This window comes from Lynx canadensis, chromosome E3, assembly GCF_007474595.2.
Source record: "Lynx canadensis isolate LIC74 chromosome E3, mLynCan4.pri.v2, whole genome shotgun sequence".
NCBI lineage: Eukaryota > Metazoa > Chordata > Mammalia > Carnivora > Felidae > Lynx > Lynx canadensis.
Window position 1 is genome coordinate 22,861,834 of NC_044318.1, and position 27,387 is coordinate 22,889,220.

General features: G+C 46.7%; 1 protein-coding gene across 2 annotated transcripts in view; it reads left to right on the forward strand.

Annotated features, from left to right (window-relative positions):
* The first annotated feature begins 4,201 nt into the window (after window positions 1–4,201).
* Window positions 4,202–27,387, forward strand: part of SGF29 (SAGA complex associated factor 29) — a 31,231-nt gene continuing 8,045 nt past the window's right edge. The window contains exons 1-4 of one of the 2 annotated variants that reach the window (XM_030301605.1): window positions 4,202–4,372; window positions 8,900–8,997; window positions 24,239–24,327; window positions 26,947–27,022. In XM_030301605.1, coding sequence (XP_030157465.1) covers window positions 24,253–24,327; window positions 26,947–27,022 — 151 coding nt within the window. In that variant the 5' untranslated portion in view covers window positions 4,202–4,372; window positions 8,900–8,997; window positions 24,239–24,252. The remainder of the gene's footprint in view (window positions 4,373–8,899; window positions 8,998–24,238; window positions 24,328–26,946; window positions 27,023–27,387) is intronic. The other variant, XM_030301604.1, reaches the window with a different exon arrangement.

Here is a 27,387-nt window from a genome sequence, read left to right on the forward strand (position 1 = left end):
TAATTTAATTTAATTTAATTTTACTTTATTTTTTATTTTATTTTATATTTTATTTTATTTCTTTTTTAAAATTTATATCCAAGTTAGTTAGCATATAGTGCAATAATGATTTCAGGAATAGAATCCCCTGATTCGTCCCCTACGTATAACCCCCAGTGCTCATCCCATCAAGATTCCTCCTTAATGCTCCTCACCCATTTAGCCCACCTCCCAGCCATAAGAGTCTCTTAAGTTTTGCCCCCGCTCCCTGTGTTTATATTATTTTTGCTTCCCTTCCGTTATGTTCATCTGTTTTGTATCTTAAATTCCACATATGAGCGAAGTCATATGATATTTGTCTTTTTCTGACTAATTTTGCTTAGCATAATACACTCTAGTTCCATCCATGTTGTTGCAAATGGCAAGATTTCATTCCTTTTGATTGCTGAGTAATACTCCATACAATGTATACCTATTTTAGGAGCGGCAGTGGGGTAGGGGAGGAGATAAAGGCAATTTTTAAGAGTTAATGTATTGTATCCCCTTCCCGCCTTGGGTTCCATACACACTATGCCACCTTCTGGTCATGCTACGGCTTCTTTTGTATGTGTTGGGGAGGAAAAGCAGTAAGTGTAGAGTTAGAATTTGCCCCACCTGCCTGCCATGGGAGGTCAGATCCAAAGGAAGAACCTGTAACCAAACCCAGTGAGAATTCATTCACCCGATGCACAGCAAGCCAGTAAAAACTGACACCGAGCTTTTGCAGTGAAGGAAGATAGGGTATTTATTGGTGTGGTGCCATCCAGAAGAACGAGGAGCTAATGCCCAAAAGTCCCAAATGCCCCGATGGCTTACCAGTGAGGGTTTTTCAGGGCAAAATTTGGGTCAGGGATCTTCTGAGAAGGTAGATGCTGTTGACTAGAAGCCCATGAAGTCATGTTAACAGTTGTTCCTTAGTTGGTTCTGGTGTTGCTTTGTCCGGTCCCAGGGAGGTCAAAAGTTTGTTCCACCTTTTGAGAGACTTGGAATCTGAAAAATATCTTTGTTCTGTGTGTCACAGATTTCGTGAGCTGCATCTGGTGCTTATGTGTTCAGGATAGTGCTGGTTAGCTGCCTGTATGTGCTCGGACTACTTGTAGGTGCATACAAGTAGTTGGGCTGTATTTCTTCACGTTCCTTTGAATAGTAAGCAAGCATTTCTATCTCTTGGGCCTGGATTTGTATGTTGTTCCCTGGTCAGTCCAGCCATGTCTGGGGATCATATGACCTCTAGTTAGTTCTATCATATGCACTAAGAAGATGGGTGTGGGATTCAAGCCTTTTTTGTTTTGTTCAAGTGGGTTATGGGTAGGTATGAATAGGGACAAGGTGAGAGATGGGTAGCTGGCTTTCCATAGAAGGTGCCAGAAGCCCCCATGCACAGAGTCAGTTCTGAGAGAAAGAAAGCAAAAAGGAGGGAGAGTATGAGCACCGTCCTCAGCAGTGGAACTCTGTGAAGAAAGGGATTTGTAAAGGGATTGTTAGGAAGTCATGCTAATGTAACTCCCTCCGCATGACCTAAAGAGACCTTCAGTCAAGATCCCTGTGACTTTTCAAGGCTTTTTGGAAAAGATTTCAGATGTGATGCTCTGACGCAAAGGGACTCAGAGACCAGAAGGGCCCAGTTTTCTTTGCCACACTGTGCCTTTCTCACAGGAAGAAATGGTGCTGTCCAGGCAAAGTGAGTGCTCTGGTCAGCACCACATTTCTAAATCAGTGGGTTCTGGTTTGTACATCAGTCCCTTTTGAGCTGCATCGGTGTGAGTCTACCCTGAGAGGTTGCTCACAAAATGGAATTTCTGGTCCTGCAGACCTGAGGACCAAATTCTCTAGCAGTCACCCCACCAAGACACCGCCCCCTCAATGGCCCTCCCCAAAGCAGAGATAACACCTTCATTTTCTCTTTCATCTAACAAATGTTTTTGTTATCTGCCAGGCACAAGGCTGTGTGCTAAAGATACGGTGATGAACATAAACAGGTATGAGCCCAGCCTTCATGGGGCTTATAATCTAAGGAGTGAGAGGTAGGACAGACATAAATCAAATTATGCCACAAACAACTGTACGATTGTGTTATTGTGTTATGGTCACAATTACAGGAGGTCTACTACATGGGGCTCTCGAGGGATCGTGACAGAGGGATTTGGCCCAGTCAGGGAGACCTGAAGTTGGGTAGGAGATTTGGAGGTAAATAGGGCAGGGAAATATGCTCCAGAGGAGGGAGGAGGGACATGGCAGGTATGAAAGACCTAAAGAAGTGGAGACGCTGAAGGAGAGAGCGAGGTGGAGAGGGTTGGGAGAGAAGGTGATGGGGCGGGAAACCCAGGTGCCAGTTCACGCACACCTTTGTGTTTTAAGAAGAGTGCTCTGGCCAGAATGTGTGAGGGCAGACAATTTAAGGGGCTATTACCAGTCTCATTGGGCAGTTATACTTCCCAGAAAAATCCTCACATTGGCCGCTAGAGGACAGGCATGAGGCTGGTTGTCTGCCGTAGCCAGTAGTTGGAGGCGATTTAAATGTCCATCACCATGGGTCCAGATAACTACAATGTGGATGTCCATTGAGAAAGACTGCACAGTTATTCTAAGTAACAGGCACATACAACAACAAGGACAAATCTTAAAAGTACGGGGTGGAGTGGAAAAAATAAGAAACTGAGGTTTATAGCACAATACCATTTAAGCAAATTAAAAATACATGCACCCTAAACAACACGCGTGTTTTGTAAAGACACACACACGCTGGGGAAGGGAGGAGGAGTGGAGAAGAGATAAAGGTCATAAACAGAGAAAACAAGAGAGAGGGTGTACTGAGCCCAGTGATTGTAGTCTGTCATAAAGCGAGTAATGAGTAACCCAACCTCCACATCTGGGAATAAACAAATAAAAAGCTCTTGCAGTTGTTGAATGAGGAGTAGAGACCCCTCAGACGAGGGTGCAAGTAGTGAAGACGATAAGTGTATGGAGTATGTTTTATGAATGAAACATACAAAACATATTAACAGCACCTGGTACATAGTAAGTCCCCAACAATGTGAACTGTTATTATTTATTATTTAACCAAGCTACATGGAATTTCTTGGTCAGCACTAGGAAATTTACTGATAGATCCTTTCTATTCCCCTCAGGAGGGGTGACCTTGCCCAAAACAATGTATTCTTTGCTAATAATATCCTTTTTTTCTGCTCCCTCTCCACTTCAAAAACCTTTCCTTTTCTTCAGCTCGGTGGGTGGGATGCTGCCCAATTCACGAACTGTTTCAATAAAGCCAATTTGACCTTCTAAGTTACTCAGTTGAATTTCTGTCGTTTGACAGTAGTATAGGAGATTAAAGATAAATTCAAACAAACAAACAAACAATTGTGAGCTCCAAATCCCTTCTGAGGAGCAACTAAGGTCAGTATTTGACATTCAGGAGAAACAGCTCTTGAGACCTCCACAAACGCAAAATTTGTGATATCCTTGCCAGCATTAGCTTCATAAAATGCAGGATATAGGGCTGAGACTGGATAGATGGTCATGCCATCATCATTGAGACAGAGATCACAAAATCAAAAAGAAGCTTGATGGGGGGGAATGATGCATTAATTTGGGGCTGAAACAGTTTGTGTTGAAGTCTGCGATCCTTCTAAGTGCACACGAAAATATTGAGGGCCTACTATGCGCCCTCATAGGTACTAGGAATGTGCTAGGTACTGGGAACACATAGGTGAACAAAACAGATGATCCTAACCTTATTGGGCTGGCAAGTGTATCAAATAATCAAACGACATAAAATGTACTTCTAAACTTTGGCAGGGGTTATGTAAGAAGTTATAAGATACTGGTATGTAAACCAATATAGTTAAACATTTACTCACGTCCTTAATAGGTTCCTGAGAAGACTCCCTGAAAGGGCAATTTCTGGGTCTAAGGATCTGTTTGTTTTAATTTATTCAAACTTTTTAAAATAGAATTTATCTTTTGGAGCAACCTGTGGTTTCACACACACAAATTTTTTTTTTATTATTATCTTATAGAGGCTTTGGGGAATGAGAGGGTACTGAAAACAGACAAAGGCCTTAGTTTGTTAAAATAAGGTCCAGCGGCTGACTCCGGACTAGGGTGACAAAGTCAAAACTACATTTCCCAAGGAGCAGCGCGGCACGTCACACGGGAAGGAGGGCGCATGCGTGAAGGGGTTCGCGCTGCGACTAGCTCATAAAAGGAAAACAGCGTGTGTGGCTCTCGACGTGCCGCGAATCTTCGAACGTAAGGGCGTTAGCTAACGCTTTGAAAAACATTCGAGGGACGCGCCCGCTCCTGCCGTCGTAATTTCCAGCGCGACGTGCTTACTCCGTTCGTGGCTTGGCAGGTGGGGCTGGGTCGCGGTCTGGGGCCCCCGGGAAATGGCGGGAGCGGAGGGTTAGGGTCCCCGGTGCGTCCCTACTCCCGGGCCTTGCCGAGGCGGCTCTCGAGGGGCGGTGCGCACGCGCCCTGGGCGGGGAGAGGCGGGGCTGGAGGAGGGAGGGCCGGCGGTGTTTGAGTTTGCGCGTGCGCTCGCCGAAAGCTGGCGCGCGCGGTGCGGGGCGCTAAGGCGGCGGAGGCGGGGTACTCAGCCCAGGTGAGGGAAGACAGCAGCCGAGGATGCGCCCCCCTTAAGGAGATGACTTCATTCGCCCTCCAGAGACTTCCAGTTGCCTCCTCATCTGTCTGCGCCCGTTTACAGCCTAGGGCTTCAGTCTGTAGCTGACATCTCATCTCCAGGTCTCTGAGAACCCACTCCAGTCTAGGCCCCCACCATTCCACTGAAATAGCACTTTGTCAAAGCCACCAATGATCGCAACGTCGCCAAATTCAGTTTTAACTTCGTTCGCACTCCCGTAGCAATTTTTGATGCAGTTCATCGTTGCCCCTTCTTGAAGCACGTTCTTCATTTGATTTGTGCAATAGCCACGTCTTTAGCCTCAGCTCTCTGGCTTCTCCTCTGCTGATTTCTTGTTCCTCTTCCTTATCTCTAATGATTACACCGCCCCCAGGCCTCATCCTGGATCTCTTCTCCGTGGTCACTTCCTAGGAGCTATCAATTTCAAGGCTTTAAATATAAATACTGTGTGTTGTGCTCTCAAATTTCTATCTGCAGCCCAGTGCTCTACCTTGAACTCCAGATTCTTATAGTCACCTCTCAAATGATATCTCTTAAAATGTCAAATCAGCATCTCAAACATGTACAAAACTGACATTTTAAGTTTTACCCTTCTCGTACCTTAACCTGTCTGACCATTCTTCCAGTTACTTATGGCAAACACTGAGTTATTCTTGGTGTATTTTGTCCCCCTCCCCTTTCCTTCTCCAGTATATTATCATGTATTTGCCCTTGAGGCTTTGAAGTTTCACTATTGGGTGTCTAATTGTAGATATTCTCTTTGGCACTTTGTCCTTTTTGCCTGAGAATTTGTGTTTTCGGTTCTTCGACATCCCTGTCATTGTTTATTCAAATTTATCTGTGTATCTACTCTGTCCTCTATGTCCCTTTTATTTAAAAAAAAAATTTTTTTTAATGTTTATGTATTTATTTTGAGAGAGTGCACATGTGCATGCAAGCCGGGGAGGGATAGAGAGAAAGAATCCGAAGCATGGAGCCCGACAGGATTCAATCCCACGAACCATGAGATCATGACCCGAGCCAGTATCAAGAGTTGTTCCTTAACCAACTGAGCCTCCCAGGCGCCCCATCTCTATGTCCCTTTTAACTTTCACCTACAAATAAGTATATGGGACTATTTGTTTAATGTCTGTGTTCCTTTCTGGACTGTAAGTTTTGTACAGCAAGGCAGGGACTCTTTGCCTCATTCACTGCTGTATGTTCCCCATGCCTGGCACAGCAGTATTTAACAAATTATTGAATGGATTAATTTATAGAGAAAAAGTACCTCTTCTCCGTAAGTGGGAGTGGATTGTCTTTCTTAGAGTATGTTTATAGGAACTTTTTTTTTTTTTTTCTGGGATTGGAGAGAAGGTATTGACTAACCCAGCTTCAGAATTGGTGCATGCTTCTAAGCTGAAAGACTGTGCCAGTAGGTGCCAGGCCCTGTGCTAGTGCTGGGAATATAGGGACGAATACGCCTGCTTCTCTGTCTTCTGAGAGTTTGTGGTCTGCAGGAGAGACAAGTTAATGCGAGTGTCTCGTGCGTGTGTGACAGGTGCAAGAACAGAAATTTGTGTACTGTGCTTTGGAAATTTTGATTGCCCTTGGCATCAGGGCACCTGAGCAGGGCCTGGGACAGCCAGATCCCCCTGCCATTCTCTTCTGGCTGCAAGCAGCTTTGTTCTTTTACACGAGGACACAAATAACATCATAAATACTATGTTCTGTGTATGCTGTGGTGTGAGAAATGTTGGCAAGTACTGCCGTGAAAGTATTAACTTGGCTGCCATTTGATTTGCACCTGAAAGACGAGCAAATTTGAGACCCACGGAGAGGTAGGGAAAGGATTAAAGGACCTGAAGCATGAAAGTCTGTGCTTGTTTGGGATGGGGACACTGGAATTGCTTACTGCAGTTGCTGTATGGTATTGCTGTTTGAGAGGGGCTGGCTGTCCAGGATCTGAAGTGGTGCCTTGAAAGTGTTTTGTCGGGGCACCTGGCTGGCTCAGTTGGTGGAGTGTGTGACTCTTGATCTCGGGGTCGTGAGTTCGAGCCCCACGTTGGGTGTAGAGATTGCTTAAATAAACAAACTTTTTAAAAAATATTAAAAAAAGAAGTGTTTTGTAAACCACAGTGTGTGTTTTATAAATACCTGGCCCAGCCACGAGGCACCCTGTTCTCAGTGGGTAGGTCCATTAGAATTCATAGTTTTAGTGACCCAGCTTTCCAGAGCTGGAAACAGGGGCATGTAGTAAGTCAGCCTTTTAAACCTCATTTCTAAATTTGTGTACAAAGAGTCTTACAAATGTTTTAAAAATGAATCTTCTATAGGATCCTATATCATTTGCATTGGAAAAAATACCCAGTATACACCACTTCAGGATTTGTGGTCACTCTATCTGTGGAGGGGAAGCTACTTTGTTGAACATTATACCAATAGGTTTGGGATGTTGATCATGAGCCTTAAGGCTTAGGTCATAGAGTCAGACAGATCTGGATTTGAATCCCACCTCTTCCACTTATTACTTGTGTGACTTCAGTAAAGTCACTGATTTCTCCAAGACTCCTGTTTCCACAGTGTTAAATGAAGAGCAGTTTAGATGGAGTCATCTACATAAAAGTGCTTAGCTCATAGTAGGTATTCAGTAAGGAATAGCTGTCAGTGTTTGTCGTAGATTCTAAATCTAAAGTTCTCTCTTGGCCAGCAAGAGAGCAGACGCAGGATTAAAAGCAAGAGATGGCTAATGTCAAGACCCTGAATAAGGGTCCTTGCTCCGTATTTATTAAGATCAGAAGGCTTACAAACGTGATGGGCATACACAAAGAGACAATGAATCTGTGAACATTAACTCATGGGCATGAGGGAAAGGGGGTTTTGAAGATACACGGTGTTTGAGGTTTGGGTTAATCCTGGCGCCAGGCAGATGGGCAGATGGTTGTTAATGGCAGACAGGAGGCGCAATGTCTGTTTATCTTAGCTAGCCTAGGGGATAAGGCAGATAGGGGAAATAACCTCAGGGTTAACAAGGCACCTTTTCTTTTGCTAATCAGCTCTGCTCTGGGCTGCTTCACCCACAGCAGCAGAGGTCTATAGCCCTATTTACCTGTTTACTTAACTTGGTCCTTCCCTCCTGTGAAAGCAGCTTTACTGCTATAGTACTAAATTGGCGGGCACTTTTGCCCTGAATACCTAATCTTGCTTACTTCATATACCTTTGTGTTGGGGGCCTTTGCCCCCCTCTCTATTCTAGGGGCCTTTGCCCCCTACCACGTCTATTCTGGGGGCCTTTGCCCCTCTCCTACTCTATTCTGGGGGCCTAATCTTGTCTACTCAAGCTTGGGTAAGAGCATCCTATGGCTTTGTAATTCTTTATGCCTTGTTAACCCACTGGTGCAAGCCCAGGGAATTTCTAAACTTATTTCCCACAATTGTTACCTTTATGTTTATCAGATGCCACTATGAATCGCCGTCCTATTGGTGACTCTTTCAGTGCAATCTTAATAACAGTTGATTGACAGTTTCTAGTAGACGAACTGGTCTTACTTCATCATCTCTTTTGCTAATGAATAAGCCGAAGTCCTTACAAAGTTTGAAATTGGGAGGGAGAACATAGATTTTAGAGTTTGCAGTTTTGTAACTACCTGTTATTTCCTGAGTTACCGAGCATAATTTAACCACTCTGAACTTCAGGTTCCCCAGCTATAGAGGGTGTGCTTAGGCGATTGTTAGGTTTCAATGAGAATGATGTATGTAAGCTTTGGTCTAGAAGCATGGTAGGTAGTAGGGGAAAGAAATCCGCATCTCCTTAATTTTTTCAAACCAATTGATGAATGTAGATTGTTGTTGAGCGTGGCTACATTGAGAGTATGGGATCTGAGTGTAGGGTCTTAGATGCCTGCCTTCCCTTTGATTCAGAACAAAGCTCTGTCTTAAGCCCTGTGGGATTGATGTTAGAGTGGTTTAAGTATAGAATGTTTGGATTTGTTGGTATGAGGCCTTGGCTTCTAGACAAGGTGCTAGAGAACAGGTTTAGACTGAGTGGTTAGCGGTTAACACGTTCTTTGTCCCTATAATTACCTATTAGGCTTCTCAGTTGCAGATAACAAAAAGCTAACCCAAACTAGTCCAAGGAGAAAAGTAGTATCCATTAGACTCTAACTGAAAAGTCCTGGGTATACCAGCCTCAGGCACAGTTATATCCCGAAACCTAAGTTATGTCACCAGGAATTTTTTTTTTCTTTTAATGTCTTTCAGCTCCACTTTTCTCCATGTTGACTTCTGTCTCAGACAGGCAAAAGCCTCCATCAGTTCCAGGCTTCCCTGCTACTCTGTTAACAACCAACTGAAAGAAGGTATCTCTTTTCAGATAACTTCCAGCAAAAGATCTTTTTTTTCCCCCTAATTTCTGTCTAATTTTAATTAAAACAATTTTTAAAAATTTTTTCAAACATTTATTTTTTTTGAGAGACAGAGCACTAGGGGGCAGGGGCAGGGAGAGAGAGAGAGAGTCACAGATTCCGAAGCAGGCTCAAGGCTCCAAGCTGTCAGCACAGAGCCCAACATGGGGCTCGAACCCATGAACCGTGAGATCATGACCTGAGCCGAAGTTGGATGCTTAACCGACTGAGTCACTCAGGCGCGCCCCAGCAAAAGCTCTTAAATTGATTTGGGCCAGACTTAGGTCACATTCCTCTTCCTGAGCTAGTCATGGCGGTCAGAAAGAGTGGAATACTCTTGTGGGCCCAGGTCATATACCCATCTTGGAGCCAAGGTGAAGGACATTTTCTCGAAGGAGAAATTGGGAGTACTGTTACCAAAATGGAGAGAAAAGGTGATGGGCATACACTGAGAGGTTGCTTCCAGTAATGATGGAGGAGCTCAGATCAGGCCAACCCTCTCACAGACGATGACCATAACTCGTACAAATTAAAACAAAACAAAAACCCACTAACTGGAGTCAGTGGAGCAGGAGCTGACCCCCAGTGCCACCCATCAGTGGCACTGATGAGGTGTTCTCAATGTCTTGTTACGTGATACTCATCTTGAAAACATAGCCACGTAGAGGGAGTTCCAGTTTTTTTTTATGTTTGTTTATTTTTGAGAAAGAGAGAGACAGACCGAGTGCAAGCAGGGGAGGGGCAGAGGGAGAGGGAGACACAGAATCCGAAGCAGGCTCCAGGCTCTGAGCTGTCTGTCAGCACAGAGCCTGATGCGGGGCTCGAATTCATGAACTGCGAGATCATGACCTGAGCCGAAGTCGGATGCTCAACCGACTGAGCCTCCCAGTTGTCCTCCAGATTCTTGATATAAAAGTCATTTTACCTAAATGTCCCACCCACCGATGAATGGGAAAACAAAATCCATACCAGTGGGGTATTATTCAGCCATAAAAGGAATGAAATACACATGTATAGCAGGAATGAACCTTGAAAATATTGTGCTAAGTGAAAGAAGCCAGTCCCCAAAGGCCACATAGTGTGTGATTTTGTTTCTATGAAGCCTCTAGAACAGGCAGATCTGTAAAGTCAGAAAGTAGAATAAACAGTTGCCAGTGGCTAAGGGGAGTGACTGCTGATGGGGACAGGTTTTTGGGGTGTACAGGCTTTGGGGGTCCTGAAAATAATTCTGAAATTAGGTCGCGGTGATGGTGGCACAACCTTTTGAATATACTAAAAGGCCGCTGAATTGAACATGCAAAGGAAGCCATATAAGCACATGGGAAGGTGCTCAGCATCAGTGGTCACCAGAGAAGTCTAAATTAAACCCACAATGGAAAACCACTTCACACTAGCTAGAATGGCTAAATTTTCTTAAATAAAATGAAAACAACAACACTGTATGTCATCGGGCATGTAGAGCAACTAAAACTTCCATATGTTGTTGTTGGGAAGCCGGTACACCTTCTCAGGAACAGGGTCTGGTCTGGCGGTTTCCTGTAAAATTAAGTATCCACCTCAGACCTAAGCACTTAAGAGAAATGAACATATGTCCGAAAAAAGACTCACATGTGACTGCTCGTGGCAGTTTTATTCACAGTGGCCCCGAACTGGGAATCACCCAGGTGCCACCAAAGCGAGGGCTGGTTAAAGAAACAGGTTTTTTCATACAGGAGAATGCTGCTGGGCAGTGGAAAGAAACAGACTCCTGATACACATACTACCACCGATGAATCTCAAAAACATGTTGAGAGAATCCGGACCCTAAAGATGGTGGATGGCATGATTACATTTCAGTGAAATTCTAGACCAGGTGTAACTAATCGATAGTGAAAAATGTCAGAATGGTGGTTCCCTCTGGGTAGAAATAGAAGGTGGGCTTTTTTTTTTTTTTTTAAGAACATGAGCAGGGTAGAGGAACAGAGGGAGAGAGAGAGAATCTTAAGCAGGCTCTGCGCTCAGCATGGGTCTGACCTGGGGCTTGATCGTATGACCCTGGAATCATGACCTAAGCCCAAATCAAGAGCGAGATATTCAACAACTGAGCCACCCAGGCGCCGCGGAAGTTGTGGCTTCTAAACCGGTTGGAAGAAGAGAGTGCTAGGAGCCAAAAAGTGTATAGTGTTGGGCCTTGCCTCAGAATTCAGAAGAATGCCTGAAACCTTGCAGGGATTGCCTGGCCTCCCAGGGTTAAGAACAGTGATAGATCAGCTGGGGCCTTTGGACTCTGATAACAGGCAGCTTGGGCTCAAAGCCATGTCCTCCCAGCTGGGAGCTCTGGCCTTTCAGCCAAGTTCCAGTGCCCGGTGCTTGGTTCCCACAGGCTCTGGTGTTGCAGATGTTTTCTGGGGAAGTCCAAGTTCACAACCGACTGGATCCAGTTAGTGGGAGTTTGTTGTAAAATCATAAAATGAGGTGGTTCTCCCAAGCAAGGCGCCACCCAGCAGGCAGAGCTCACACAGGAGAGCACTCCTCCATGGTGTGGTCTTTGTGCGGGCCATCCGCTCAGAGCCGCTCCCCTCAGGCTCGGGATGCATCAGTGTTTTCTTTTGCTTGTGCCTTTGACTGCTTTGCTCGACTTAGCATAGTCCCTGTTTTTTCCTGGCAGTTCCCTGAGCCACATCTGCGGACAGAGAGGGGGAAACTCATGTCCACTAAGTGTGTGTGTTGTCCCAGGCACTGCCTGGACCTTACTTGTGTTGTTAATCCTCCAGTGGGTGCTCTGGTCTTTATGGAGACTCAGAAAGGTTAAGGAGCGCCCACGGGGTGAGTAAAAGGCCTCATGAGAACTTAATGTTCCCTGTTCTGTCCCCTTTCCCCTCCTTGGAATGCTCCTAAAATATGCATGGCCGTTCATTTCTCTGATGACTTGTTGGTGGCGTATTTCATTTCTTTTTGTGACTTGATGCGTTTGGGCATGCGGGAATGCTGTTTGCCTCTTCCTGTGTTTACCAGAATAGTTTCTGATAAACAGCTGCCAAGCCCTCCTATGTTCTAGGCTTTGTTTTGGGTGCCAAGGCACAGAGATGACTAACACTCAGTTCTTGTACTTAAGGGGTTGGAAATCCTAGAAGTGGGCTCCTACACAAATAGGAAACAGTTTTACAAGAGCAAGTGCACTCTGATTGCAGTTATATTGCATGTACAGGGAGCGGCACACAAAACGAAAATCATTTAGGTTGCTGAGGTTTACTTTAATAATTCTTTAATAATTGTTATACTATTTTTTTGTCTGCTAAATTAGGAAAAAATGGAAAGAGAGGTGTGGCCAGAGTGCTCTGGGGCCCAGGGGCGTTCCTCACTGCTGAGTGGTTAAGGAGTGCCCCAAAGAAGAGAGGGCATTTGAGCAGGAAGAACATGCTGGCATTTGTCTGTTAGGTTTGGGGCGAAGGGGCATCCGGGTAGTGGAAAAGCTTGATGGTCCACTTGCAGAGGTGACTGGTTCCAGAGAAAGCAGTCGTTCGTTGTATAATTGAGAGATGAGCTTTTCCCGGCGGGCCACTACCTAGCGGACAAGGCGACCCTCCGGAATGCTGTTCTCCATCTCAGCACTTCACAGTGTTTCACACTGGATAGAAATGAGGGGAGGCGAAAGCATTTTAAAAACTACCAGTCACCATTTATACGTGAGGGGATCCCGATGATTGGTATAGGGGCTGAGTGTCGGAGGCCAAAGGTCTCCAAAAACGGGGCCCACCCCCCACTGCTGCTTGCCGGTTGCAAGATTAGGCCCTGACTGCTTTGCTCTTTGACCTCCTTCTTCCCCTCCAGACCACGTGGGTCAGCTTTCAAATTTCAGTGTGCTGAAAGTTTCAAGCTCCATCACGTGTGTGTGTGTGTGTGTGTGTGTGTGTGTGTGTGTGTGTGTCTGCATCTTCCATTTGCAAAAGGTTTTCTGAGATACATGCTTTTTTTCCTGTGTATGCATAGGATACCTCTGGAGAAATACCCAAGAAACAGTAGGGGTTACTTCTAGGGGTGGGAGATTTCATTGTACTTCTGGAATCATTTGAATTTTTTTTTATTATGTGCATATGTTAAAGGTTGTTTTTTTTTTTTTTTTCCTTAAGAGGAACAGGCTTTGTGTCCAGCCACAGTGAGGCACAGCAATGGGTGATATTGTGATAGTGTGATGAGAGCCCCAACTAAGACAGTGACAGGTGGGGTGGAAGGGAGGGGCCGGGTTTGGGAGAAATTTCTGAGGCAAAATCCCTAGGAATGGAATGGGGTGGATCAGGGAGATGTGGGGTTGCAGATGGCCAAGAAGGAGGAGTGGATGCCTCTGAGATGTGAGGCCTGGGAGGCTGGCTGGGCAGCGATGGGTGCCATCAAACCACATCTGGAAGGCAGAGCAGAGCAGGAAGTGTGAGTTGTCTGAGGGGCATCTCGGGCCCTCAGCTGGCAGCTCAAAATCTGAGCTGGGAACCTTGGCGAGGGGTCAGGGTTGATGGAGGAATCTGGAAGTTTCAGAATATGGGGCCTTACAGCAGATGAGCTACCCAGGGAGCTTAGAGACTGAGAGGGGCGTCCTGGAGTAGCCGTCCAGTGGGTTGGAGGAGGGGGCAGCAGAAGGACCGCACAGGGTGGTTGGAGAAATAGGAGGGACCGCAGGCCTGGAAGCTCAGCCAAGCTTTGAGAAGCAGCATGTGGTCAGGTGTTCAGGGCAGCAGAAAGGTCCAGGAGCTAACAGGAGATCACTGGGGACTGGGCGGGAGGAGCCATGCTGTGTCGGGAATAGAAAATGAGGACAGTGGGTACGTGTGGAGCCCTGTGCTAGGTATCGAGGATCTAGTGATCCCCACCCTCAAGAGAGGAGACAAAAACACACAAAGAGAATTTGAATATGATTTGATAGGCACTATGTATGGTAGAGAGATGCACAGGATAATTCGAGGCCACAGAGAAAGGTGACAAGTCAGCCTAGGAGACAGGTTTCTGACCGTGGCTGGTGAAGGGAGATGGTATATGAGCCAGATCCTAGAGAGTAAGTAGTTAAATTGGGCCGAGGATTAGGGACGTCCTGCTTGCAGGAAGCACATCCCAGATGGAGGGAACAGCATGGGGATAAGAAATGTGACATGGTGTGTGGTCAAAAGCAGGAGTGTGAAGCGTCTGGAGTATGAAGTGTGAGGCAGGCAGGGTAACGAGAGGAGATAGGAATGGGGGGCCAGGGATGGAGGCCTCTTCCGTCGAGTCTGTGTTGTGGGTAAGGACTTGATGTACCCTGGAGGCACGGGTTGAAAGCGTTTGGCAGGGGAACATGGCCACGCTTGTCTTTCAGATGGGTGGTGCCGCGGCCGTGTCGAGGGTGGATTTGATGGAGAGGAAAATGCAGAAGGGGGTGCTGTGTAAGTTACCGGGAGGCCATTGGTGTGGTGGGAAACAGTGACTGAAGGCTAAGAAGGGGGCAGTGAGTCAACAGGAGCGGTGACCGATTGGACAGGGGATTGAGGGAGAAGGTGGTTTGAAAACAGCTGTTTTCAGCACAGGCAGCTGAGTGGCTTCTGGACATGCCGGCAGGGAAGGAGCGAGCTAGCACACAGGAGTTTTAGGGGTGGAGTGGGTGGAGTGGGTAGGGAGGGATGAGTTGGGTTTTGGACATACAGGTTTTTTTTTTTTTTTTTTTTTTTTAAGTTCTATTGAGCTATAATTCACATACCATACAATTCACCCAAAGTGCACGATTCATTGTTGGTTTGTTGTTGTTGTTTCACTGATTTGAACAGCCATCACCAGTATTTTAGAATGGTTTCTGGACAAATTGATTTAAAATCTTTCTGAAATAGTAGAAAATTTCTAGCGTATAGGAGAGACTCATACAAGGAATGTCTGTGTCAGGCATAGGGATTTGGGGTCTTCTCTGGTAGGGCTGTCCAGCCGGCATGAAAATAAGGTTCTGAATCTTGGGGAAGCTGTGGGGGCTGGAGGTAGATTTGGGAGGTGGTGCCATGTGGCTCATAGTTGATAATACGAGGGAAGAAGCCTTTGCTTAACAACAAAGTTTGGGAGAGTTGATGTGGGAAGTTCACAGTAGACCTTACTGCGGGGGCGGGGGGTGGGGAGAGGGTCAGGGCAGGAGAGAGGTGGTGTGTCAAGTAGAATTATTATCAAGTTCTTGCCAAGTCCTTGACACAACTTACCAGTGGTGGTTATTGATGTGAGGGGATTGCTGATGAAAGCAGAGGTGTTTGTTCTTGCCCGAGGAGCTCCCAGTCTGGTTGGGGAAGAAAAGCCAGTTTATAAAGGTAGGTTGGAAAGTCTAGATAGGAAGAGTCCAACAGGAGACACGTTTGGCTTATTTAGGGACAGTCAGGCAAGACCAGGCTTGAGCTGATCCTTGCAAGTGTAAGCTTTGGAGGAAGGGCATGCCCTTCAGCCTCTCTGGAGGGGAGGGGTGGTGGAAGGGACCTCCATGTCAAGTGTTTGTAGATGGGACGGGCTGGAAGGAATGTTCGAAAATGATGATGGGATAGGCTGGAAGGAATGTTCGCAAATAATGAGGGCTGCCACTGTGTGTATCTCAGGGCCGGATCCCGTCCCTCAACTGCCCGTGTCTTCTTCAGATGCAGCCCTGTTCTCTGGCCCTTGGTCTTGTTCTCAGCATGCTTCTAGAAGCCCCTCAGCCAGCGTACTCCCATTTCCCCACCTGAAGCTCCCCCCCCCCCCCCACCCCGCATCCACACTGCCTTCCCCTCAGGCCTCCACCCTCTCTGGTGCCACAGCTCTGGCAGGAGGTAGTTGTGTACATGTGCTTCTCCTGCACGGTGGCTCCTGTCTCTCCCATTGCCTGTTTCCTGAGGTCCTAGTAAAGTCCTGACTGAGACCACTCCCGAGTCCTTTCCTGTAACATCTGGGGGCAGGTGGATGGGGTGGCGGCCAGGGCAGGGTGGGGTGGGGGAGAGACCTGGAAGTGTATACGGTGGCGGCCAGGCTCGAGCCCCAAGGAGCGCCAGCATTTGCAGGACAGGCCGGCGAGAGGCCGGTGCAGGAGAGGAGTGGAGGCTGACCACGCAGGAGGGAGGCTCTGACGCCAGGGGAAGAGGCAGTGGGCACCTGTGTCCAGCGGATGCAGGCAGGGGAAGGATCTAATTCTTTGACCTGTGCGGTTCCTGGTTCTCCCGAGAGCATCATCGCTGGGCTGGGGAGGACGGAAGCTAGACTGAAGTGGGTTGCGAAGTCAAATGGGGGCGAGGACTAGAAGCACGGGCTTGGACCACTTCTGAAGTTTTGCCGTGAAGAGACGAGGTGGGGAGCTGGAGAGGAGTGTGGGGTTTGGAAGCTCTTACATATTTAATTTTTAAGATGGGCTCTCCTAAAGTATGCTCGTGTGCCATACGGCGTAGGAAAGGGGCGTCAGCCGGCCCGAGAGGAGATGGGATTCAGAGCACAGATGACGGGTTGCTGTTCACTAAGTGCAGAGGTGACCGGTGCTGCTGCACTTAGCTTGTCCTGTTCATGGTGGGAACAGGGTCTCTGGCTTCTCTTCTGACCAGAGTGGGAACTTGGGACTTCAGCTAGGGGGGCTCAGACCTGGGTCTGAGGGCAGCAGCAAAAACATTGAAAGAGAGAGAAAGGTTGAAATGTCAGACAGACTTGCCGGGAACGACACCGATTTACGGGACAGCATTGTGGGCACGCCTGCCGCCGGTGTTTGTGGTGGCACAGCGTAAAGTCAGATGCACCCGTCCGGTTGTGGGGCTCGCCCCAATTTTACCGTGCACCGGTGTGGGCAGGTCCACGGCAGGTGGCTCCACCCAGGGTTCCTGCTTTACTTAGCGGGAGAGAACAACTCTTTTCCACGCGAATCCATCCTCCTTGGGATCTTTCCACTGAGCTCTCCTTCCGTCCACACCTTCACCTTTGTTGTAGCTCACTGGGGGGGGGGGTCTTTCTCCTTCCTCTTTTCTCACTCAGCAGATCAGTTCCTTCATGCTGATCATTCTCAAGTTTGTACGCTTCTAATCTCTAAACTGTCTAAACTCGAGATCCATTATTTCATGCGATTCTAGCTAATGCAGCTGGACTTTTTTTTTTTTTTTAAGGGACATGTTCTTCCCTGTATTAAAATGTATTATGTGAAGCTGTGGTGGTAAAAAATAGTGTTGCATGTGGGAAAACGTGTCTTGTGTCCCAAGCAATCAGGAAAAATAGATAAATTGGACTGTATAGACATTTAAAAATGTATTTCAAAGACAAAAATAAAGACAATCCAATAAAAATGGGTGAAGGGCAGTTCTCCAGAGCAGACACACAAATGGCTAATAAACAGGTGAAAACACGTTCAGCATCATTAGCCATGGGGGAAATGCAAATCAAAACTGCTAGTTAACTTTTCAACCCCACTAGGAGGGCTGTGATCAGAAAAGACAGTTACACGCACTGCTGCAGATGTAGGGATATCGGAACCCTGGTGCTTTGCTGCTGGGAATGTAAAATGGTGCGCCCACTTTGGGAACCGTCTGGCAGCTCCTCAAAAGGTTAAACCTAGAGTTACCATACAACCCAGCAGTTCCACTCCTGGGTATAGACCGAGAAAATGGAAACATGTCCACAGAAAAGCTTGTCCACGACTGTTCATAACAGTGTTATTCTCATTAGCCAAAAGTGAACACAACCCAAATGTCTATCAGTTGTTGGATTAATATACAAAGTGTGGTGTATGCAAGCAGAGGAATATTATTCAACAATGAGAATAAATGAAGTGCACAATAGGAAAATCTATAGAGGGGCGCCTGGATGGTTCAGTCGGTTGAGTGTCCGACTTCAGCTCAGGTTGTGATTTCGCTGTCCGTGAGTTTAAGCCCCATGTCAGACTCTGTTCTGACAGCTCAGAGCCTGGAGCCTGTTTCGGATTCTGTGTCTCCCTCTCTCTCTGCCCCTCCCCCACTCATGCTCTGTCTCTGTCTCTGTCTCTCTCTCTCTCTCTCTCTCTCTCTCTCTCTCTGTCAAAAATAAATAAACATTTTAAAAAAATTAAAAAAAAATCTATAGAAACAGAAATAGATTAGTGTTTACCTGAGGCTGGTGGCTGGGCGTGGGGAGGTATATCTATCTAAAATTAACAACTCAGGGAATTTCAGTATATTCAGAGTTGTGCAGCTGTCACCACAATCAGTTTTAGAACGTGGTCATCCCCTGGCTAAAAAGCCCCATACTCATTAACAGTCCCTTTCCCCCTAACCACACTCCCGCCCCCCCCCCCCCGCCGTCATTTTCTGTGGATTTACCTAGATGATATTTCATCTAAATGGAATCGTACAGTAGGTAATGCAGTCTGTCGTGTGTGGCTTCTTTTACTTAGCATAAGGTTTTCAAGGTTCACCTGTGTTGTAGTATGTGTCATACTTCGTTCCTTTTATTGTTGAATCATATCTGCCTTTGTGTGAACAATACCACTTTCCTCCATTCGTAGGATTTCTCCACATCCTCACCAACACTTGTTATGTCTCTTTTTAATGTGAAATGATACCTCCTTGTGGTTTTGATTTGTATTTTCTTGATGGCTAGTGATACTGAGTATCTTTTCATGTGCTTTTTGGCCATTTATATATCTTCTTTGGAGAACTGTCTATTCAGATCTTTTTTAAGTTTATTTATTGAGAGAAAGAGAACAAGTGGGGAGGGGCAGAGAGAGAGGGGGACATAGGATCCAAAGCAGGCTCCGTGCCAATAGCAGAGAGCCTGATGCAGGGCTCGAACTCATGAACTATGAGATCATGACCTGAGCTGAAGTCAGATGCTTAACCGACTGAGCCACCTAAGTGCCCCAGATCATTTTTGTATATGGTCTGAGGAAGGGGTCGAAATTCATTCTTTTACATATGGATACCTAGTTGTCCCACTACTGTTTGTCAAAAAGACTATTCTAGTTGTCTTGGCACCCTGGTTGGAAATTAATTGACCGTAGGTATGAGGGTTTATTTCTGGTCTCTCGATTCTGTGTCATTGATCGATAGGTCTATCCTTATGCCAGTACTGCATCGCCTTGATTGCTATAGCTTTGTGTAGTGCATTTTGTGATTGGGAAAACATCTTTATATTCGAGATTGTTTTGTCTGTTCTTGGTCCCTTGAGTTACCAAATGGATTTTAGGATGAGCTTGTTAATTTCTGCAAAGAAGCCAGCTGGGATTGCACTGAAAATGATGAGGGACAGAAGCAGGAAGATGTTTACCCTTATCCAGGAAGCTGACCTAAAGCCTGCATAGTTTTGATACAGATCAAATACATGCTGGTTACTACATTCTGTAAGGGTCTCGCGACTGCCTCTATATCTCCAATAGTTAATATCGAACTGAATGACAAAGGAATCTTGCAAAAGTAGTTTTACGAGTAGACATTCAAAGAAATTCGAAGAAATTTTGGTAATCTGATATCCCCAGCATGCCTCCTTCCCTTTGATTACTGAGTATATATAACCACCAGCCTCACACAGCAAAAGTACAGCACCTTCTGCCCATGGGTCGGGTTCCCATGCTACTTAAATACACTTAGTAAGTTGCACTGTCAGCGGCTCAAGAATTCTTTCTTTACTGTTGGCCTCAACCCCCACATAATTTTTGGTAGCCTGTACGGGGACAGTGATGAAAGAAATTCAGGAGCTTCAGTGCGGCTTGGTAAGTCTTCTTTACCCCCAGTATTTGTTTCTTACTTGTTCTTTTTCGGAGATGTCCTGAATAGTATGACTCTCCAGAATGTGCCTTGTCCAAGTGCTCAGGAGAGAACCTGTGCCTGTGGCTACACTACAGGGAGGGACAAACTTCTGCCCCCCAGCTGGACACTGGTACCTTGGCCGTAACAGCGTTGGTCAGAAATCAGGCTCTCCCTGTTTTACTGGTTTATTTATTTATTTTTTTTAGTGTTTGTTTATTTTGGGGACTGAGAGAGACAGAGTGTGAGCAGGGGAGGGGCAGAGAGAGAGAGAGAGAGAGAGAGAGAGAGAGAGGGAGACACAGAATCCGAAGTAGCCTCAGGCTCTGAACTGTCTGCACACAGCCTGACGCAGGGCTCAAACTCAGGAGCCATGAGATCATGACCTGAGCCGAAGTCAGACACTTAACCGACAGAGCCACCCGGGAGCTCCTGTCTTCTTGGGCTTGGGATGGCCATACATGTCATTAGGGTGGCTGCCAGCCTTCAGACCCCCTAAATAGACCAGTGTGATCCCTCGATGAGCATAAAATTCAAGATACATCTTCTTGTGTGCTTCCCGAAAGGGACAGGTGGGAGCTGTTCCCATTTGGGGCACTCACCCAACAGGGGACCCCTCCCTTGGGACTGGATCACGGCTGAAACTCATGAGAAAGTTGCCCGGGGTAGGTAGGAGTTCCACACTGCCATCTTTTCATGTCTCTCATTTGACCTTCCCCATCGACTGTTTGGTGTTCTTGGTCCTGCTCTCGGGGTAAAGGTACCTTAGATATCTCATGCGTAATTCGATATGAAATGGCTGCCCCTTCTAAACAAAGGCCAGGACCTCCACCCCATCCATTACTACTAGATCCAGAGGCTTACGAAGGGTATCATTATTGGTCACCAAGCCTACCGACTCCCCCAAAATGGAAAGAGGCAGCCTCAATGGTTGCGGCATTTCAGTCCATCTCCCCGCACCTACTGCAGGTTAGGGTGCAATAGGGGAAGTGGAGGGAGGCCCACATCCCTCCTCAAGTAGTACAGGGGTGTCAGAGCAGTCAGGGGAGGGTGCCTCCTGCCGCCCTGAACCCCAGGAAGCTTCAGCAGTGTTCCTGATAGGATGCCATTCAGAAGCCGAGGGAGATTTTGGTCAAGGACTCTTAGTTAATGTAACTATGGATGGGATCAGCTTCTTCAGTCCCAGAGGATTCCCCGTCTCCTAACACAATGGAGTTAATTTGGATTTAAAGAAAAAGTGCCGAACCCTTCTCCCCACCCCAAAGGATAAATACTGCCCCCTAGTTAACACTGCCAATAAAAGATAGAAACCCAAGTGCCAGGGCGTGCAGCTCACTCTCTCGAGCTTGCCTGCTCTCACATCTCGAGAGTGTCTTTTTCACTTTAATAACCTTTCCCTCCCCACTTCTTTTACTCATCTGCTGTGCTGCATGTCTGTCCTGAGCTCCTTCCTGAGACAAGACCAAGAACCTTCAGCATCCGCTTTAGGTCTGGCTGGGTCAAGGCTCCAGGGATCGGGGTCTCCCCAGTTCACACGGCAACACCTTTGGCAGCCATGAAGGGACAGGGTAACAACAGGTCGAGTGACCGTCTTCATCGGTGAGGTTCTCACCTTCCTTGTGCTGGACAGTTGCTTAGTCACTCTTTGTTCTGCTCTCTCTCTCTGATCTCCCTGGGGACAGGCCTCAAAAGGAAACAAAAAATTCCAGTATGCCAGATTATATCTCAGTACAGGGGAGACTTCTCCTGTCTTTCCCAAGGACACGCATGTTGATTGAAAGGAAGGATGGGCAGGGGTTCCCTCTTGGGGGGCACGCTAGGCCAAAGAGGGCAGCAGGTTGGGGATGCCCACCTGCATCAGGGATGATAGCGTGATGGTTCCAGGGAGATGTCCCAGGGCCCAGACTCTCCAGACTCTTGGGGTTCAGCAGGGACGCCTCTAGCCCAGGAGACTGTCAACTTTCTTTCCTCTAAATCCTTGATCCCATCCCACCCTGCCTTGAGATGCATCTTGAGAAACTAGAACCAGTTTGACCCTGGCACCTTGTATGCTTCCTTCCCACGTCGGCTTCTTTGTAACATTGTCGGCCTCAGTATAAACTAAAGGATGGGGAAGTCTGACCAGAAAAATAGACCGAAATCCCATATGGTCAGGCTTTTACGGATCTGTACCCAAACCCTGATCTGTCCGTGCTCTTTTAGGGGCCCTGAGAACACCCACCTCCTCCACTCCTCAATCCACCATCAGCTCCCCTGCCTTAGGCCTTGTACTTCTGTTATTCCGCCACAAGCCTGTGTTCTGTCCTGTTCTGTGTGCCCACCCACCTTGTCTCTTTGTAAACAGGTTGCTGCCAGGATCCTGTACAGCCCCCCCGCCGCTTTTTCCTGAGTTACTCGCCTCCTCTTTGCTGCTGCTTTTGTGTGTCAGATCTGAAATCTGTCTCGAGAGACCTGGATGAATGTCGCCTGATCCTTGTACGTGGAGGCGTCTCCCTCCTTCGTCTCCAGGTTAATGGCTGTGATAAACAGAGCCAATTGTCTGTTATAGGTCTTCCTCAGGATGAGGACTTTAAGGAATATTCCCGAGCAGCTTTTGAAACTCCTTTTGTTTCAAGGGGGTTGCCTGTATTGTCTGGCCAGACTAGACTGCCTTTTTTCACATTTTGTTGGGGGAAAGAAAATGTTCATCTGTTCTTCTGTCTGGTGACCGGGAGTCTCTTTCTTCTGTTTGGGCTTTTATCGCCTCCAGCCTTGCAGGCAGCACCTCGCCTCTTCTGCCTCCTCCTCCCTCTCCTCCTGTTTCTGCACCACCCTCCACCCTAGGCAAGGCTTACCTAACAGGCTCCTGCACCCTCCTCAGTGCCTGTGGCACCAGTGGTTTCTGGTCCTACTCTCAGTGTCAAGGAGCGGAGAGCACTCCAAGCTGTTGGGCCACCTCCTTATGAGGTTCAAACCGAAACACCTCCCAGGTCAGCAAGAAGGGGCCTAACGGTTCCCTTGGACTTAAACCACCCCTCAGATTTCCCCACAGGTACCCCAAGTAACATGGACGGTGCGGAGCAGATTGATTGACTTTTAGTGGGCACAGGTGCAACATATTTTGATGTAAAGTCAATTTAAGTTTGTTTATTGTTTTTAAGTTTATTTATTTTGAGAGAGAGAGGATCCCAAGCAGGCTCTGTGCTGACAGCACAGAGCCTGAGGTGGGGCTCGATCTCATGAACTGTCTCATAAAGCTTTCATGGGTAATGGTTACGAACAAGTAGGTAGGTTGAATAAATGGAAAGGTTTCTAGGTAAAACTTTTAATGGCTTTCAAGATCTTTTGTAGCATGAATTTTTTTTTTATGTTTATTTATTTTTGAGAGAGAGAGAGTACCCATGCAAGCAGGGGAGGGGCAGAGAGAGAGGGAGTCAGAGAATCCAAAGCAGGTTCCAGGCTCTAAGCTGTCAGCCCCAGTGTGGGGCTCAAACTCATAAACCATGAGATCCTGACCTGAGCCAAAGTTGGATGCTTAACCGGTTGAGCCACCCAGGTGCCCCAGTAACCTGAAAGTTTTAAAGTTTTGCTAAGTTAAATGATAAATTGGATTGAATTCATTGGATATCCATAACCTTTCTAAATAAGGTAAAATACCTAAAGCATTGTTTTCTGAACATAGGTTTGTGTTTTTTGGCTTCTTATTGTGGAGAAACTGACAGGGTTGCTTTCCTCATCATTTCCATCAGCCTTAATTATGTTTAATAGAATTTTAACTTAGAAACCTTAGTTTCCAGTGAACATGAAGTAGTAACCGATTGTGAACTGTCTGCTACACCAGAATTCTTTAGATTGGCAAATTTATGAATATAGTTCATAATTTCTAAAAACATGTTTTCCCATAGCACAATCTTTCAACAAAGCATGCTTAACAAGAGACTCAACTCTGTATGTAGGAAAGTGGGAAATGTGTTAGGAAGATACGAGAAATGAGAATACATTTTGTTGAGAGGAAAAATAAACTAATTTTGTCCTAAAATGAGACTGTTTATTTAGAGAGAGAAGGCTTAGGACAAAGCCTGAGTGAAAAAGAAAGTTGTAGAAGGTTTGTCAAGGCAAATCTTTGAAAAGAACTTTGTATGTAATCATGACTAAGATTGAAATGATCTCTTATTGTCAGCTTGGTTAGTTAAATATGGAGTTTTATAGTGATCTATGATCCTGTTTAGGCATGTACCATGAAACTTCCCAAGATTCAAACTCTAAATAAAGTCTTTTTGACTGATTAGGCTGGTTTATTTGGTATGGTAAGCTACTTGGGAAGCTGTATCACAGAGATGATGATAAAGGTTATGTGGTTTGGGTAAATGCTGTAACTGTTCTAGAAATTATATGAAATTCCTGTAGTTTTAGTATGTTCTGGTACAAGGTCATCATTTGACATTCCGAGCTTCAACATACCTTTTGGAGGACACGATGAACCCGTAACAGCCACTAACAGGGTTCTCTCCTATTCCTCTCCACCCCAGGCACCCCGTATGCAATGGCCCTGGTGTCTGCTGATTCCCGCATTGCAGAACTTCTCACGGAGCTCCATCAGCTGATCAAACAAACCCAGGTAAAAAGCTGCAGCCCTTGGCTCCTGGAGGGCAGCATGTGAGTGGCAGGGGCAGGGGTGGGGGGTGGGGGGTGGGGAGGGTTGTGTTCAGAGAGATTGGACGTGCAGGAGCCCAGGTGATGTGAAGAATGCGTTTTTTTTTTTTTTTTTTCAACGTTTATTTATTTTTGGGACAGAGAGAGACAGAGCATGAACGGGGGAGGGGCAGAGAGAGAAGGAGACACAGAATCGGAAGCAGGCTCCAGGCTCTGAGCCATCAGCCCAGAGCCTGACGCGGGGCTCGAACTCACAGACCGCGAGATCGTGACCTGGCTGAAGTCGGACGCTTAACCGACTGCGCCACCCAGGCGCCCTGAAGAATGCGTTTTAAGAACGAGAATGTGGGGGTGTAACTACCCTTCCTGCTGGATTTTCTATCAGGGGCAGGATTTTGTGATTCTTTCTGTTTAATGACAGCTATATTGAGATCTGGTTCACTAGTTCCAAGTGTCCGATTCCAGTGGTTTTGGTGTATTTACAGAGTTGTGCAACCATCACCACGATCAATTTCAGGATGTTGACATCATCTGACAAAAATGCCCTGTACCCATTATGGCCATTCCTCTTTTCCCTCCACCCTCTTATCTCAGCTGAACACAGATACTCTTACTGGGCAGGATATTCCAGGAGTGCAGGCAGAGGTTCTCTCCCAGGAGCTGGTCAAGGGCCAAAACTTTTTTGGAATGTGCAGGATCTGAAAACACAGGCCTGTTGAGTTCAACTTTTCCGGCACAGCCCCCCGTCCCCAGCCCTTGGCCTAGGCTCCCTTAGAGCGAAATGATATTGGAGCATCTGCATTTAATACAGCATTTCTACATCAGCTATAGCAGCAGTGTCAACACGAGTATGCCTAACATTTGGAGGAGCCGGTGTGGGGTCGGGATAGACTTCAAGAAACAGCCTGTCCTATTGAGCCATTACATACATTTTCATATTTTTATACTAATTTGGTTACCCATTTCGCCCCTTCATCCACTCCTGTCTGTGCCTTATAATACGTTTGTGTTGAACTGTTCCTTTGGGCACTGGTACCAGAATTATCATATGACTTCTTTACGTAAGGCAGTTGAGTTTTACTGGCGATACCAGGGTGGTACACTGTTGAACTATGGTCATGGTAGAATTCAGTTTCATTATAGAACAAGTTAGTAAGAATTATAGACTTATTTCTTATGCCTTCCCACCGGAATTGGCCTTGCCCACTTACTAGATATCGTACTTAACTAGATATTGTCCTGGACAATAAAAGTATACTTTACAATATTTGCTTTATTACGGTTGGCCACGATTCAGTTATTTCTGGGTTCTGGTGACAAAGCCAGTCACCCTGTTGCAGCTCACAGGCTTGTAAAGAGACTGGTTTTGTGTGCCCTTGTACAGCGGGGCTCACCTCCTCCCTATGGGAAGGACCTAAGCGATACTCAAAGTAACAGCCCTACCTCTGCCAGCTGTACCTCAGGATGTCTTATTTTGATCTGTTCTTGGATCAAGGTAGTCATGGTGCATCAATATAAATTATAAAAGCCCTGTACAGGTGCCCTAGAAGGGCCGCCACAGGTTTAGAAACCCGTGCTTCCCCTAGGTGTGTCCTTGGAGCTCAGTGGCTAGAATGGAGGGCCATTGCCCCATGGCTGCGCAGCCCCCGTCTAGATTAAAATAGCCAAGAGGCCCTGAGGGGCAGGATGGCAAACCTTTCCCAACAACACATGGGTCCGTGAATTATCCAGCGCTATCTGTTGGATTGACCTGGCCCAATACACTAACTCCTCCTCATCTTTCCAGGTGGACACACACTCCTTGTCTTCCTCCTACCAGAGAACTCACCTTAGTCTGTTCGTTTTACTAATCAGTCTTCCTCTGAATGCCACTTCTCCTTAAAAGTGTATTCAATTGTCCCATAAGGCGCACACTAGCACCCGTCTCCCCTAAAACCCTTTCTGTCTGTGGGCCAGTGTACTTTCTCCAGCACGCATTTTGTTGCTATTGTTGTCTACTGGCCTGGGTGCAGTGAGGAGACCTATTTCGTACTCCAAAATGCTGGGTGCCCTATACTGGATGTATGGTGGCCACACGTAGATGTATTTTAGCCTGAATGTATCAAATGGCCTCTCCAAACCTTCTTCACCTCAGGGCGAGAAGGTTCCCCAGGGGAATTTGGACCCACCATGTGATGCCTGCTGCTTTAATCCTATCAGAAAGCCATTTTTTTTCCATTTAAAAAGATATCTTTTCATTCACAAAAATAAGAGTGGTGTGTGTTTGTGCACGGCCTATTGGATGTGCCGCTGCTATACTTTGGTCCATTATAATCAGGGTCCTCTCCAAGCATTCGGTCATCCAGGTTTATAGTTACACAGGGACCCATCTCCTGGGAGCCATGCACCACACAGTCATGTGGCCCAGAAGGGAGCGGTTCCCGGAAATTCCTTCCCAAATGAAGTCTTTTGTAGTGGGATGTAACCTGAAAAGTAAGGGTCAGGAGATGCCGGTATAAATATTTCTGGGGCCTCTGGCCTGGGATGCGGGGTGCCACAGCAGGACAAAGGGCCGCCCTCATGCCTGTTGACCTCACCCTTGCAGGAAGAGCGTTCACGGAGCGAACACAACTTAGTGAACATCCAGAAGACCCATGAGCGGATGCAGACAGAGAACAAGAGTAAGTAGCTGGGCTCACAAGAGAAAGGGGTGTGGGCCGAGACAGGGAACCTGACTGTTAATAGTGTCGGACAGGATTTGGACAGGATTTTTGCATGTACCTACACAACCCGAAATGAACTGCTCCTTAGCCAGAGGGACAGTTTTCCCTTAGGCTGTGTGATATATGGTGACCCAGGAAACAGATAGCAGATGACTTAGCACTAAGGAGCCTTAAAATCCCCCAATTCTAGGGACTGGGACGTCAGTGAAATGAGGCTGCATCCAGGGGAACCCCTTTGGGCACACAAGCATCCCCAGTAGGCTGGTGTTTTCTAGAGAGAGCTTCCCTCCCGTGCACTGCACATGCCCCAGCGGCCCTCATGC